The sequence below is a fragment of the Oncorhynchus mykiss genome, chromosome 25 (genome assembly GCF_057628025.1).
Source record: "Oncorhynchus mykiss isolate SJ-2025 chromosome 25, ASM5762802v1, whole genome shotgun sequence".
Taxonomy (NCBI): Eukaryota; Metazoa; Chordata; class Actinopteri; order Salmoniformes; family Salmonidae; genus Oncorhynchus; species Oncorhynchus mykiss.
In genome coordinates this window covers 59,893,845-59,909,222 of record NC_143046.1, presented here as the reverse complement: position 1 = coordinate 59,909,222, position 15,378 = coordinate 59,893,845, and the positions used below count along the sequence as shown (strand labels likewise).

At 45.4% G+C, this 15,378-nt stretch overlaps 1 protein-coding gene across 3 annotated transcripts in view; it reads right to left on the bottom strand.

The window, feature by feature from the left end:
- Positions 1-15,378, bottom strand: part of LOC110504194 (collagen alpha-1(XII) chain) — a 72,316-nt gene that overhangs the window by 14,394 nt on the left and 42,544 nt on the right. For all 3 annotated transcript variants that reach the window (XM_036962414.2, XM_090220658.1, XM_036962415.2), the window contains 20 exons: positions 13,886-14,015; positions 13,470-13,609; positions 13,111-13,240; positions 11,169-11,311; positions 9,411-9,540; positions 9,162-9,304; positions 8,869-8,998; positions 8,315-8,434; positions 7,995-8,141; positions 7,786-7,902; positions 6,977-7,129; positions 6,712-6,786; positions 6,454-6,593; positions 6,150-6,273; positions 5,799-5,942; positions 5,359-5,523; positions 5,198-5,236; positions 4,926-5,064; positions 3,762-3,904; positions 3,169-3,278 (listed from right to left, as the gene is read on the bottom strand). In XM_036962414.2, coding sequence (XP_036818309.2) covers positions 3,169-3,278; positions 3,762-3,904; positions 4,926-5,064; positions 5,198-5,236; positions 5,359-5,523; positions 5,799-5,942; positions 6,150-6,273; positions 6,454-6,593; positions 6,712-6,786; positions 6,977-7,129; positions 7,786-7,902; positions 7,995-8,141; positions 8,315-8,434; positions 8,869-8,998; positions 9,162-9,304; positions 9,411-9,540; positions 11,169-11,311; positions 13,111-13,240; positions 13,470-13,609; positions 13,886-14,015 — 2,562 coding nt within the window. The remainder of the gene's footprint in view (positions 1-3,168; positions 3,279-3,761; positions 3,905-4,925; positions 5,065-5,197; positions 5,237-5,358; positions 5,524-5,798; positions 5,943-6,149; positions 6,274-6,453; positions 6,594-6,711; positions 6,787-6,976; positions 7,130-7,785; positions 7,903-7,994; positions 8,142-8,314; positions 8,435-8,868; positions 8,999-9,161; positions 9,305-9,410; positions 9,541-11,168; positions 11,312-13,110; positions 13,241-13,469; positions 13,610-13,885; positions 14,016-15,378) is intronic.

Sequence of the window (15,378 nt, the reverse complement as noted above, 5' to 3'; positions counted from 1 at the left end):
AAATTGCATTCACAGGTCTCAACTTTTTTCAGGAAGAGACAAAATCCCAGTTTGGGTATACTACTGCCACCATATCATTCCAGACATCTATGCTTCCATGTCCAGTCCTGGAGGACAATGGGATATTCCCATCCAGGCTTCCGAAGGAGCTTGCTTAGCATTGGTTGTAAAGTCACCATTTCATTTCCGAGTGGCTTCCTCTGGGGCTGGAATGGTAGTATGCTTCATTAAATCTGCTTGACTACCTCACGGAATGGAAGGCTTTTAAAAGAAGTCATCAGAGAAAACACTGTAGTAACGAGAGTACAAAGAGGGCAGTCAGGGCTATGGCAAAGTATCAGTTAGAGATTGACCAAAGACCAACGTTTTAAACAACTCGGGTTCTTTGGAGCATTCTCTTCTCCCACTCATTCTCAATAAGTGCTTGCAAATACTGGCAAAACCTAACCACCCAATCCCTGAATGGAAAGTTTGAGAGAGTTTGGGTCCTCTCAGAGAATAATAGCTGCATTTGTGAAGCTTTAAGTATGGGCAAACTGCAGAGTGGGTGGACTGAATACATCTAGCTATGACAAAAACCACTAAAAACGTTAATATTTCCACTTGATCGCAACAAAATGCAAAACCCCCAATGGCACCAATGATACATACAATATATGAGTTGATGAAAAAACATTTACCCTGCTATTAAACTATATGAAGTAGCTACACCCTACACATTTTACTACACTTGGCAAACATCAGGACTATAGTTCAAATGAGAGCATGGGTCAGACTAGAAATAAAGATGAGGGTTGGTTTGGATTATTGTCTCATATTTTCCCATGGACATGTCTAATCTTAGAATTAACAATTCATTTTGTGAGTGAAATAGTCGAGAGGAGGGGAAAACCTCAAATGTATTATGAGTCTCATAACAATCTATTCTGAGTTCATATCAAAAGATATGAAGTGTTCTGAGGTAGGGAACACTATCCATGCTACGGGCTACATTTGAGCATTTGTGGAACAGCTGTATTTACGTCCAGCTGTCCTTTCTGACTTCACTAGTCAGATAGGTTCCAGCGCCACACGCTGAGGTCACTCCAAACCACCCATGGATGAACCATTGGGAAACCACAATACACACAAAAAGTCCAGTCAGTAACGACAGTATACACATGCACCAGTCCAGCAATTAATCTGGTAGGTAGACCGCTATAGATTCCTATTCCCTCAGCGCAGTAACCGCAGCACCACATACTAGCCACTCAGAACACTCAGACTGCAGGCACCACCACAGCAATAGACAAGAAACACAGACATGTAGGCTGGTACCCAACTAGAGCTCTGATGATGTCATTGTGCTGATGTCACTGACGTCATCGGATATAGCCCTGACCCAACATTTTCCAGGGTCCCATTCATAACACTGTCCTGTAATTAGCTTCGCTGCTTAGTGGTCTGACTGAAACTACATTCATTTGAGGTTCTATGGGCAAACCATTCTCCCTCATAACTTTTAAGTGTTCAGAGTGGACTCATTGACCTTAGGAAGTAGATTTGATGTCAGATCAGAGTAGACTACACTAGAGGGTCCTCGTGATTTTGGAGGACCCTCAAAAACATGGATACACTTGAAACATTCTTCAAGTCCATTGGAAACAATAACATCTACATCTTAGATGTATCTTACATCTTGAACCGTTCATAAAATAATATGAAAATACACTGACGTTCATTGTTTAAATCCTTCTCATCTGTTGATAGCTGAGCATAACAGAGGATGTTTTACATTGTGCCCTGCTTTGAGTTGGGCCTAGCGTTTGATGTCCCATGTGAGCTCCTCTACTCCTGCTGTGACTTTGCGGTACCCAGAATGTGGCAGAAACACTGTATATGACGAATTTAAAACTTGGCATGTGACAAAATCATTCTAGAGAAACAAGGGCTTTTAAAATCAATTACGGCATTGTCTGTAGTGTTATTTCAACAGGGTTGAAAAGCCTTGAGTGGCTAATGACTGTAGGTATGTACTCAATGACCCCCACTCAGACTTGACATTGTAATCCCACCATAGGAAAGTAACAGGGCGGCAATGGGAATCCAGACTCAGAGGCAGGAAGATGTGAAGTATAGGAGATGCAATATATCTTCAAATATCTCCATTCATGTTTACAGATGTTTGTAAGTCTCTTTGGGCTTGTTAAATTTTTTCAGTTTATTCCACAGGCTGCAAACATGGCGTGTGATAATACTGTGAGAGGATTTTCTCTGACTTTAAGAAACCATTTGCTGAAGCAGGAAATTAATGTTATTAACATATCATTCGATTCAAGCAGCAAATAGCTTTGAAAATACTTCATAGGGCACACGCAGCTAGCTTTCTGTTTTGCGTGGTAAAAGTACGACCTGGTGTTTTTCCCAATGTATCATGTTTTATTTATTGTAAACGAGGTAAACCACAACAAACACTGATCCAATAACAGCCCACTTCCTCAGAATGTTCAGGAATTCCCACCTGACTGCCGCCAGGACAATGGCCAATCAGCACACTGTAAGCCTCCATCGCTAGGCTAACTGGTTGCACATTGTGCAAGGTGACCATGGGTCACCAAAGTCTCCTTCAACCTTTGGAAAGATATTTATAGTCCTTCCAAACCATTCATCAAAATAACTGCCTAAAGTCTCCGAAAACAAAGCTAAACGCCAGATTGTAAAAAGGCCTGAACTCCACTTTGGCACCGAATCCATATCGCATTCAATGTCGTGAGAGGTAGGTAACCAGATCCTAGCTAGACCTTAGTCTTGGCATTGATTATCACCTCAGTAGGTGAACTCAATGAGGCAAAACACTAATCCACAGAAACATCAACTATGAACAGACATAACCGCTCATAAAGACTGGAAACAGACAAATACATCTATCATAGGTGGTGACCATATCAACTGTACACATCCCAGACAGGGATAATCTCCCCTGAACATTAATCTAAACATTTTACCACAGAAATCCATTATTCATGTGAAAAGGCTTCTTTGGACCCTGGTGTTTTGGAAGTAATTGTCCCAAATTATTGTAGATTATTGCTGATCTGTATGTCCTCAGGAAATTCAACCAAAAAAATAAGCCAAGATATGTGATTCCTTTGCCAAGCCTTAATGTCATTCAAGTGAAATGGTGTTTACCTTGTGGAAGCTTCCGTGGAAAACTCTCTTCACTTGATCCTCATTAAACGTGGCTCTCTGGATCTCCCCTCTGGTGTCCTTGTTGTAGAACGTGATTGTTTTGCTGGAAGCTGAAAAGAGGGAACAATGGTTTCAGATGGCCCCCATACATTACAGGGAGACGTCACGCAACACACATGGAAACAGACACAGAGAGTGAGCTACAGGGGAGATAGCCCTCACAAGTAAACACTTATGAACAACTAAACACTTACGTAACTAGCGAATACTTAGGTACAATACTTGATCACAAACTTAGGCACACAAGGGAACACTTATTGACTTGGAAATACGCACAGAGCGTAAAAGTCAGTGTCAAATCAAAACACTTTCCCATGAGAAAGAACTTGATACAGCCAAGTCTGGGGGTTGATGCTTTTGCATTCAGAGGTCTAAATCTCCTTTATCCTTCATTTACCAACAGAGGATCAATGGACCGTAGTGGCCTACAGGTCATTACACTGGTCTACGTTTCTAAACACTGTTATCTGATGCAGTAAGGAGGGGAATCAGACCACAGCTTTACCCCATAAGAGAAACAAAGCATGGCTTACGGTTGACGGTGACCCCAACCTCAGGGTTGTTGTTGCTGTCAGCAATCTGCCAGATATCAAATGCCTGGTTGGGGGTGTCGGGGAGGAGACGGAAGAGCAGGATTATGGTGTAGGATGGAGGAAGACCCTCTGGGTGGATCTCCCTGGCAGGAACAAAAATACAGGATACAGGTGTCATGGCAGACCTCTTTCCTGGAGCTAAAGGATTCTACTTTTGTAAGATGGTCAACTTCATAGACACCAGCCTTGAGAATATCTGATCACTAGTTTACCCAGTGGGCACAGATGTCAATTCAAAAGTCTATTCCACTGTGATTCAACGTCATTTCAATGAAATGACATGGAAACGTTGACTCAACCAGTGTGTGACCAGTGGGTATAGATCATCAGATAATCATAAATATTTGAGCAACATGGGAGAGTTCACAAAAACCTGTTTGGATTAAGATGGCAAATCATAACCTATAGAGCCTTTGGCCAGGATGAAACACTAGATTTTTTGTAACTCCTGGAAGACCAAAGACACAGAGCAACAATGTTGGCACCTTAAAAACCACACCATAAACCAAAAAGACACACAATAACCACCCTTTCACGTTGGCCACACAACCTGAAAATGGTTGCCAGTTTGAGCCCAGCCTTGAAAAATGACTGACATATTGAAATATTTTTCTGTCCCTACTTTACGGCTGGAAGTGTTTTCACATGTGCACATTGAGTCAATGGCTAACCCACGCACAAATACAAACCATTATGGACAAATTAACAAAGCATGCTCGTGCCTTAGAGGTTAGAACAGAATTCTTGAGCAGCTCAGCAATCGCTTGAAGACATTTTAATGGGCTCAATAAAGACCTGGGCTTTTGACCTGTGGCTGCTTTGGTTGCTCCCTCTATGACATATGTGGAAGAGGGCCCTACCCCGGGAGCTTTACACTCCGAACAAAATTATTTTCTCTTACTAACACTTCATATTCTACAAGCTGCAACAACAAACAGAACTGGCTAGGGGCTCTGTAGATGCTGGATGGGCGCTGGGGGGACCGCAGGCTGCCGAGCCTTTGAAGGTCATTAAAAATAATTACACAGGCCAGCATTACAGTACGCAGGAGAGGAGCAGGCCGCGCACGAAGGAAACAGGCTGCAAGCACGGACACACACTTACTTTGTGGGCGCAGAGAGGAATGCGTCCTTGTGAAGCCTGTAGGTTATAAAACTGTTGAAGGAGCCAGATTCCATGGACACGCCATTCATGGCAGCAAAGGTTCTGTCTGTGATGTTGAAGCCCTCAAGCATTCTGAAGCCTGGAGAATACACATCAGGTCAAATACACAATCATGAGAAAATACAAGTCAATACAAAGGAAGATTCTGTACAGTACTGACTGGCCCGTAGGTGCTATCAGTATCTGTCAGTTTATTCGGAATATATACTTACCAGGGGACGTAAACCCGTTGATGTAGATCAAAGGACAAGCTGAAGAGGGAGAAATGAAACAACACGACGAGCTGTTAAAGGCTAGAGGACAACAGACAGCAAACGTCAATCTGGTTTAACTTGTGCCTTAAGGTACTGCGTCACGCCGATGCTACTCTTACTGGATGTGGCCGTTTCACAGATGAATGTGATGAGGTTGTCCTGGATCTTGGCGAACGCGTCAAAGTCATCCACAACAAAGACGTGTCTTTCGCTGGGCTTGCTGCCGATGTTCCTCAACTCTGTCATGTCCACATCGGCCACACCGACCACAAACACGCTGTAACCTGGAGTGAGATGAGTGCAAAGACAACCTTTAGAATCCATACGCCATGGCCTAATCAAGCCTTAGTGGCTGTTCACATCTATTTCACAGTAGCTGATTAGATCTGCCAGTACAGCACTCCAATTTGAAAAAAAATGAAACCCCCCCCAAAAAGAGGTAAACAATGCTATACCTCAAAACAAGTTACGTAGCTAGCTACGCTAAAATGACGTTTAAAGTCTGAAAATATCCAGTTTCTTACTTCTATAAGGACAAATCCCAACTTTGAACACTTACCAGAGTGTATCAGGTTGGAGGCACTCTTCTGGACCTCGTCTTGGGAGCGACCATCGGTGACGACCACCAGAACCTTAGGCACGTGCTTCCTCATGCCGTTGTCTGAGGTGAACACCTTCTCGCCAACGTGCTTCAGAGCAGCACCTGTACACAGAGGGGTCGGACATCAGTCTCAACCTTTAACTCTGGACTCATTCAACTCCACCAGCACGATGAAGACACTATGATGACATTGTCGCTGAGTGAATGTCTCTCGACTTTTCTATTAACTCAACATTATGTATTAAGGGTTAAGGATGTCAGTCAGTCATATTGAGACTGGCAGCCAGTCAGAGTGGTCTGTGGGCGTACCTGTTTTGGTGTTTCCTCCCATGTAGCGGACGAGCTGCAGCGCAGCCAAGGTCCTTCCCTTGTCTTGGTAAGTGTTCAGTTTGAACTCTGTCTTGGCACTGTCACTGTATTGCACAAAAGACACCTGTTTCCAGAAGAAGAGAGGGGGGAGGGAAGAGAGAGAGAGAGGGGGAGAGTGATAGTGAGAGAACATAAAGCATTTACATGAATCCACTCTAAAAAAAAAAGGAAAGGAGAACAGAATATGCTGTAAACAACCAGAGACTCATCACTTTCGTTTTGAAGCGTTATATCTCAGATGTACCTGCATGCCGCCAGGGTGGATGATGTCGAAGGCGCCGATCATGCTGAAGACAAACTGGATCACTTTACTGAAGCTCTCGTCTCCGATACTCCAGGAACCATCAATCAGGAACACCAGGTCAGCCTTGGCTCCTCTGCACACTGTGGAGCACATAGAGCAAAGTCAACGGACATGTCAGGTAGGAGACGTTTAAAGAGTTTCTCCTCTGTGTTAGCTTCACGTCACTCCACAGCCTGCTGACTTGAAGCCTCTCCTTACCGTCCAAAGCAGGGGGGATGGTGGCAGGTGGAGGCGGGGTGGGGGGCTCAGTTGGGGCCTCTGTGGGCTTGATCACTGTAACAAAGACCAGAACATAAACATAAGCTTTACTAGCATGCCATGTTATCCCCCTGCAAAGACACTGAGGTGTTTTCTTACACCCTGAGTGTGGTGGTGGTGGTGGTGGGGGGGGGGGGGGTATACATGCGTGTGAACACAATGGAAGTGACATGTTACAGGACTGATGGTTAGTGGGGTTTCTTACGCGTCCTCTCCTTGACGCTGACTCCGGGCCCCTCCAGGTTGGGGGTCTGTGTGTACACTGTGGCATTGTAGAGGGCGTCAGGAGTCAGGCCGTCCCAGCAGTAGTGGCTCTCAGACCCAGTAATGGTGGTCTCCTGAGCTCCCTTGTTAGAGGCTGCGGGTAAAGAGGAAAGAGTTACCCACATCGGTAGTGGATCGGGTGACTTATCCCCATACACTCTAAACGTATTCCCTCAGAGGGGTTACAGCCAGTGGTACTGTAGCGCTTGGACTGAGGCACCAGTGGGCTTACACAGTGATTTCTGTTATTCAACAGATACCCTTTCAAATAAACAAGAATTTACTTAATGTGGCAAAGTGCACTGCTTCCATCAATAATGGCTGCCATACTGTAAACAGACTTAAATATTCCAACATTTCTTCACATCTTTTTTCTTCTTACATAACTCTAGCGTCGGAGAGTTAATAAGAAACAGATGGATCAGTGGGAATAAGTCATTTTATCAACTGCACCTTTGTGATAGGTTGGTAACTTTGGCTACATGTCTGATCGACAGCAGACATTCTGAAATAAATATAAAACGAGAGCCAATGTATAACAACAATCCATCTGGTGGGAGGAGCTACAGGAGGACGGGCTTGTTGTAATGGCTGGAGCGGAATTATGGAACGGTATCAAACACATAAACATATGGAAACCACATGTTTGACTCTGTTCCATTTATTCCATACCAGCCATTATAATAAACCTGTCCTCCTATAGCTCCTCCCACCAGCCTCGTCTGGCTCCCAGCCAGGAATAGTACTTACAGTCGAAGGGATTCAGTTTGAGTCTATAGGAAGTGGCAGCCCTATGCGGGGTCCATCGCATGCAGAAGGTGTCATAACCAACATTGTAGGTGGTCAGGTCAGTGATGTTCAGGTACACTGTGAAAGACAGGAACAGTCAATCAATCAACTAACCAATCAATCAACCATTTGATCAACCAAAACAATCAAACAACCAATCAATAACTTACGTGTGGTTCCTTGTCCAATGAGAGGTCCGCTAAGGCCAGCGTCATACTGGGCCAACACCTTGAGGTCATAGGTGGTTCCTGGCTGCAGGTTGTGCAGCTGGTAGGTGGTCACATCTCCAACGAAAGTCTCCATGGTCTGATCAGTACCTTCAAGCACATACAGGGACACTCCAGGTCAATAACAGCAGGCAAGCAATCACATCTTCAAAAGATCTGTGACTTTCTTCTTTAGCAGGATAGGTATATTAAGCAAGTCAGGTGATTTGTCGTCAGACAATGTTCTTTCACGGCTGAATAGAAAAGAACAGTAGCTATCTGACCTGCAGGTGAGTAGACCAGTTTGTAGCCCACCACTCTGGAAGGGGCGGGGTCCCAGGACACTCTGAAGCGAGTGTACCACTCATCTGACACTCTCAGGTTCTGAGGCCCCAGCATGCCAACTGTGGGGAAGGAAACACAGACATTCAAAACATATTAACAACATATTTAAACGCTTTGAACATGAATATCATAGCCATGCGATCCTACGCTATGTATTTGCTTTGATGTGGTGTAATTTGTTAGGGGAAATGAGACTGGGTATTGGGCAGCTCCCGTATGAGTTATCCCATTGGAGGACAGCCAGTACACGTCTCTGGCATAAACAGGCAGACTGAGCTGAAGCCAAGTCATGCAGTTTCTATTGTTTCTTAGATCTAGGATAATAATCAGTGGCTGAGTTTATAAAACCCCTCTACTGGTAATTCTTTCTCTCCATTAACTTTGTGTGTGTGTGTGTGTGTGTGTGTGTGTGTGTGTGTGTGTGTGAGCGCCGTGTGGGTCTGTTATTCTATCATGTTGCATAGAGGACCAAGCATACAATGTGCTAGCATACCTGTGTGTCCGTCTCCATCCAGATCTCCTCCTGGTCCGTCAAGGTAGATGGCCTGCACGTTGATCTTATAGGGAGTGTCTGGATCCAGGTTGGGCAGGATGACAGTATTTCTGTTCCCAGGAACCATAGTCTACAGGACATACAGGCAGGACACTGCATGACTATTAGAAACTACAGGTACTTCAAACAGAGGATAAATAAGGACTTTGGGCCACACGTGCCTTGGGCCACATAAAACTTTGGTGGTGTTTGATGAGAATTTCCTGAGACATATCAGCAATATGGGTGCTTACATGCTCCTCAATGGGGTCTCCAGTGGTGGGGGCGTAGGTGATCTTGTACTGCTGCACTGGACCTTCAGCATGTTCCCATGCCACGGTCAGAGAGCTGGTGGTGGCATCATACACACGCATGTTCCTTGGGCCACTGCGGGGAACTGGGACCGGGATAGTAAGGAAGTCAGCACGATATCAAGCGAATAGGTGGACGTGGATAAACCTGTAAAGGCCACAGGATCTTATGTGTGATTTAGTGGATCTTACGTGTTTTGCCCTTGTCTTCGGCCGGCGGTCCTTCTCCGTCAGTATAGATGGCGACCACTCCCACGTTGTAGGACGTGTCTGGGACTAGCTGCTCTAGCAGGGTGGTGGTGGATGTCCCAGGGACCAGGATCTGAATAGGGACAGAGAGGAGAGAGACGCAGGGGTCAATGATGAAGGACTGGGCCCAATGGGAGGATGAAGCAAACAGCAGGCCTTACAGGGGGATGGATTCAATCAAACTACTACCCCCATACCCACAGAATGAACAGTAATATCAAGGAGATCTGTAGAAGAACAGTTAGGCTAGCCTTCACTGCAACATCCAGATCGGGAAGGAGTACTTCCTGTTTTAAAAATGTGTCAGCTGTATGGGGAAAACAACAAGCATGCCATTATGCTGTTATGACCCGCATGGTCCTAGCAGCTGTGACCCTCCCAGCCTGACAGCTGTTTCATGTGACAACCCTGACAAGCTCGTCCTCACCTCACTCAACAACCTCTTGTGTTGTCACTGCTCAGTGCTCACTGAAAGGGGGAACAAAATTATGCTTTGATGTCAATGATGTAGGACCCATCCAGACAGTCAGGGAAATAACACACTGAGTAACTAACGTAATGTGCTGACAGTTCCTTACAGCCGCCTGGCTCTTATGACCTATCTGACTGACTATCAGTCGTCTGCATGTGTCTGTGTTAGCTCACCCATACTAGATACCAGACACCGCTTGTCTGTGTCTTGCCAACATGATCTCAAAGGGAAACTAGTCTCTTCTCATCTACCTGCCATGTCCTAGTCACCTAGAGTCACATACTATACAAAATATACAGGAGTCCTGTCCACAGCCATCTGGTTTCACTCTCACTTCCGACCCAAAGCACCATTGCATCATGCTCAATGTGTGCTTTTTTTTATCTCTCTGTTTCACATGACTGTTTCTGACGAGCGTCATCAAACCCTTTCTTCGGTCTCTGCTCTGGGTTTAATAGCAACATATTCCTCTCAAGAGGTAAACCCAATATTACAAAGCTGCTTTCCTAATCTGGTTAAAGCATACACCAAATCTCCCAGTGTTTCATTTGATGGTAGGCCGTGACACTGGCCACATGCTGACATGGAAAGCTGGCTCTGGCACTGGAAAAGCCCAGCCCTGAGTCCATCATAATATTCCCCAAGAAACTAAATGTGATGAATTTATTAAAAAAACGAGAGCACCTCTAGCTATCAATAAAATGGAACGGCATCACTCTTCAAAGAACTAATGTTCTTTGACTTTAAATAAAAACAGGGTCTCAGTGTCTCAATGCTTCTCACAGATGTGGCTGTTTGCGCAGTGTCAAGTAACGCTCTATTAGTTGTTTGTGGGGCTTCTCCATACATACTTCATAACTCCAGAGAGGTGGGCACAGCCATGCCAGATAAGGAGGGAAAAAGCCCAGATGGGGTTTCCTGTTTTAATGAATAAACATGAACATCTCGCCTTAAACCAGTACTAGACAGTTAAATAAAACTGCCACCAGAGAGAGAGTCCATGTGGAGCACAGACAGACAGAGCGTTCTTCAACTAACATTAAGTCAGGGGCGAGGTTGATGTTGCTCCGTTCTGTCCCTTCACAAAGAGCTGTAGTGCTGCAAATTAACTGAAGCGTTGGACTCGACCACCCTTGCACACACCCCATGTCCCTGAACTCTAACATTTGACCTCTGACCTGGGGCGGGGTCAATCAGAGGCCCTGTGGGTCTCCTTGGTGGTGACTCACCGACTCGGAGGGCTTGGTGCCGCTCAGGGGGGCGTAGACAACCCTGTACTGCACGACCTCGCCAGAGGCGGGCTCCCAGCGTACGTTCAGGGTGTTAGTGGTGGGGCCGAAGACTTGGATGTTCCTCACTGGAATACGCTCCACTATAGAGAGAGACACAGAGATGGAGGCACGGATAGAGGGACAGGGGAGAGGGGGAAAATAAGAGAGTTGGGTTGAGAACAGCAGCTGAAAATATAAATTAGAGAGTCTGACTAAAGATTTATTGGTGCCTGAATGAGACACTAGGGAATGTTCGCTTGAAGCCATCAAAGCTTTCACTGGGCCTGTGTACAATACATACTAGTTGACTCAACCATTAAAACTGCAGCAAAACACAACATAGTTGGCCAGTCTTCAATACCACACAGACTCTGCTCTAAACATACATCAGCTTTACACTGTACACCTTCAGTAAACAACACTAAAGTACCTACAGTAGCTAACGGTTGCTCAGAAGAAGAGGAGAGAAGGTCTGAAGCCCCCTGAGAAATGCCTTTAAAACTAAAGCAGATGTTTCCAGTCTTTGTACCACTCAGCAATGTACCCTCATAAAGACAGAGTGGGAAGTATATGGCGAGCCTCTTTACTTAGAGACCAGACAGTATTGGCCAGGGACAAAGAAGGAAAGGACTTCACCATGAAAGCACATCATCAACAGGTAGCCCATATCGATGGCCTCCGTCAGAGCAATACATCAATCTCTGAAGTTGAACGAGATGACCCAAGGCCACGGTAAAATGTATCTGTAAGTTTGATTAACAACGTTTGTCAGACTGCCTGAAGAGACATAGATTCCACTGAGAATGGAGAATGCAGATGTAGAGTCCCACACTTCTGATAGAGATCAAAAACTTCAACGCTGTCATTGCTCGGTGTCCCCTGGGGTACGTTCTGATGGGGGGGGGGGGGGGGGATAAGGGCTCCAGTAACAGTAATGACATAAATATAACCAGTCTAGAGAAGACTGCTGAGTTGAATGTCAAAAAAAGATGTCATGCCAGCCCTCTCCCCCCCGTGGTGCTACCACCACCACAACCAGGCATTACACCCCATAAATGGACCCTGTTACCGTAAGGCTGGAGACACCACTAGTGTTGCCAACGCAGAGGAATTCCTTTGCTGTGCAATCAGACCACTAAGGACTGAGTCATACTGAGGGGAGGCCCAGCCTTATAACTGTGGGAAAGTGAAAACAGCTAATAAACTAAATATAGTGTCTACAGTGAATCCCTCTATCAAGCATTGAAGTGGATATTTCAGCTGTAAACACATGAGAAGCAAACCATGTTAGATATTTTTGGCATTGCCTTCAGATATAAAAGGGGTTTGGCTTATTTTACGAGGAAAATTCAGGTACAATACTGGGACATATTTTGGGCATATCCAAGAGTTTACTGGCATAAGGAATAAGCAAGTCAATACAAGGCCCGGGAGTGTATGCTCTACAGATAAGCCAATACAAGGCCCGGGAGTGTATGCTCTACAGATAAGCCAATACAAGGCCCGGGAGTGTATGCTCTACAGATAAGGCAATACAAGGCCCGGGAGTGTATGCTCTACAGATAAGCCAATACAAAGCCCGGGAGTGTATGCTCTACAGATAAGGCAATACAAGGCCCGGGAGTGTATGCTCTACAGATAAGCCAGCTCTCAAAGAACGACGAAACAGACTCCCAACTCGTAATCTGATATTGTAGCCTTAGCATACTGTACAATCTTCTCCTCAGGAAATTCTGAACTAATAGTGGTAGAAATACAATCATGTCGTATTGAACACCGGTTCTTGGTTACATTCCAGAGTGACCATGGTATAGCGTGACAATTACCATGAGAAAAGGGTTGTTGAAGCTGTACTACAGAACATTAACCATCCTCACAGTAAACCTGTACGTGGACTCACGTGTCTTGCCGTTCTCAGACATGCGTTTGCCCTCTCCAGGGGGGTAGACAGGGACCACAGTGACGGTGTAGAGGGTGTCAGACATCAGGTTCTTCAGCACAGTGCTGGTGGTAGTACCAGAGACCTGGGCCTGTGAATACACATACCCACACAACAGTCATATTAGCTATACAGAGCTGATCTGATATAAAACATCTGGTTAAGGAACAGTATTTCTGCATGTGTGTTTGACTGTCTGAGCGAATATCCCAAGTATCAGTGTAGTATTCTTTTAGCAGTAGATCATGGATTTGATAACGGATGTGTGTGCATTCCATAGTGAAATTCAGTAGTGATTGGTTAGAGGTGGCTCAGCCTACCACATCCTCAGCTCCTCCAGCAGCAGGTACATAGTAGATCTTGTACTGGCGGACGTTGCCCTCGGCAGCCTCCCATTGGACGTTCAGGGTGCTGGTGGTGGGGTCAGTGACCTGGAGGTTCCTCACTCCTCCCAGAGGCTCTGGAGAGAGAGAAGGGAGGCCATAGGATTCATACTATGTGGAATGAGAACCCTGAGGTTCTGATGTTCAAATGCACGTGGAGGTACAGACGTGGCATATGGTAGGTGTGTGAATCTATGTTTTACTAAGACAGTATTTAGGGAACCTTTAACATCTTCATCTAGGCATCAAATGTAACCCTGGTTCCCTGAGGGAGGGAAGGTGCAGCTGAGAGGCCAAAAGGGAACATGATGTAATCGCGAAGGCCTTCGACAGGCCACAGCAAGGTCACTCACTTGTCTTTCCGATGCCAGAGATGTCCTTGCTCTCCCCGCTGCCGTAGATGGCTGCAACGGTGATGGAGTAGGGAGTGTCAGGGGTCAGCTTGGGGAGAAGCACCGTGTTCTTCTTCCCTCCGATCTGCGTCTGTTGGGGGATGAAGACAGATTAAAATTACTGTTCTCACCTGGTCAATGATTGCACTAAGGGCCTAAGGGCTGACTCATTTTTAAATTATTGGATCAAACATGAATGGTTATTTTATTCCCTTCAGATTACAAGTGCATCAAATCATTTCTTCAGCGTGGCCTCAGAAGACATGAACAGGAAAAAATATATTTATTTTCTCATTGGATGTGGATGCCTCTGATTCTATCTTCTCTCCCTTGACAGTTTTCTGTCAGTGTCGGCAACTTGATGGAAAGAATTCGGGTTGAGCAATAGGAGACTGTCAACATCTTTGTCCGAGGATGCAGCGAGCATTTTTGCACTTTGTTTTTGTATGAGCCAAGGTAACTCAATTCTCCAGTGGGATGTGTTGTCTTAGAGGTATGAGTGGGAATTTAGTGCATCGTTTTTTTTTGTGTTTTTTTTTTTTACCAGGGAGACACTGTATTGAAAGGAACACTTCTGGGTTGCTTCGCCTCACAGAGACGGCTGACTCTGTGTGTGTGTGTGTGTGTGCGTGAGTGTGGGTTTTCAAGTTATGCTTTGTGTTGCCTGGGGAAAACGCTTATCAGCAGGCAATGGGAAACTGTATGATGGAAGTCATGTTATTTGGCACCAAGACAATTTTCCTTGTACACAAGCATGGAGCGTGTGTCTCCCATTTCCTACACAGACCGGTTGTCACAAATGAAACAAAGCGAGGCCTCCTGAGCTCTCCATACTTGTTGAAAAGCTGTCAGTGAACCAGAAACACTTGGCTAAGCTTGGCTCATTAGCTTCCAGCTTTTCAACAATGCCTCAACGTTTAGCGCGTGACATCATCGCAGAGACCGGTGGACGGATGGCCGCTGGACAGAACTAGGTTTCCCCTCCTCTAATTAAAAAATGGAAAACATTCCATCTCGCATTGCAATGGAAACTCTGAATGGACAAAACACTCACATTACGCTAGCTACCCTTGAACTCCAACATGGCAGACCTATCATACATTACAGACAAGTCTGATAAGAGAGAGAAAACATCTCAAACGGCCTCCATCCATTTGCTGTATCTCTCTCTCTTTGTGTGCCTTTACATCAAACTCTAAGCGCCTAAACATCTGGCATGATGAAAAAAGCCTGTCTGACTAAACTACTATCCAGTTCTAGAGTGGAGCAGCAGCAAGGCCAGACAGCATTGTGTAACCCTGTAACAGTCTGAGGTCAACGACCCCTGGTACCACACTCCCGTCCTGTTACATAAACACACACACACACACAGAGAAACACACACACACAACCCGGCTGAGCCCAGGCATTCCATCTCCACCTCTCCCTCTTTCCTCACTGATAACACTCACTCC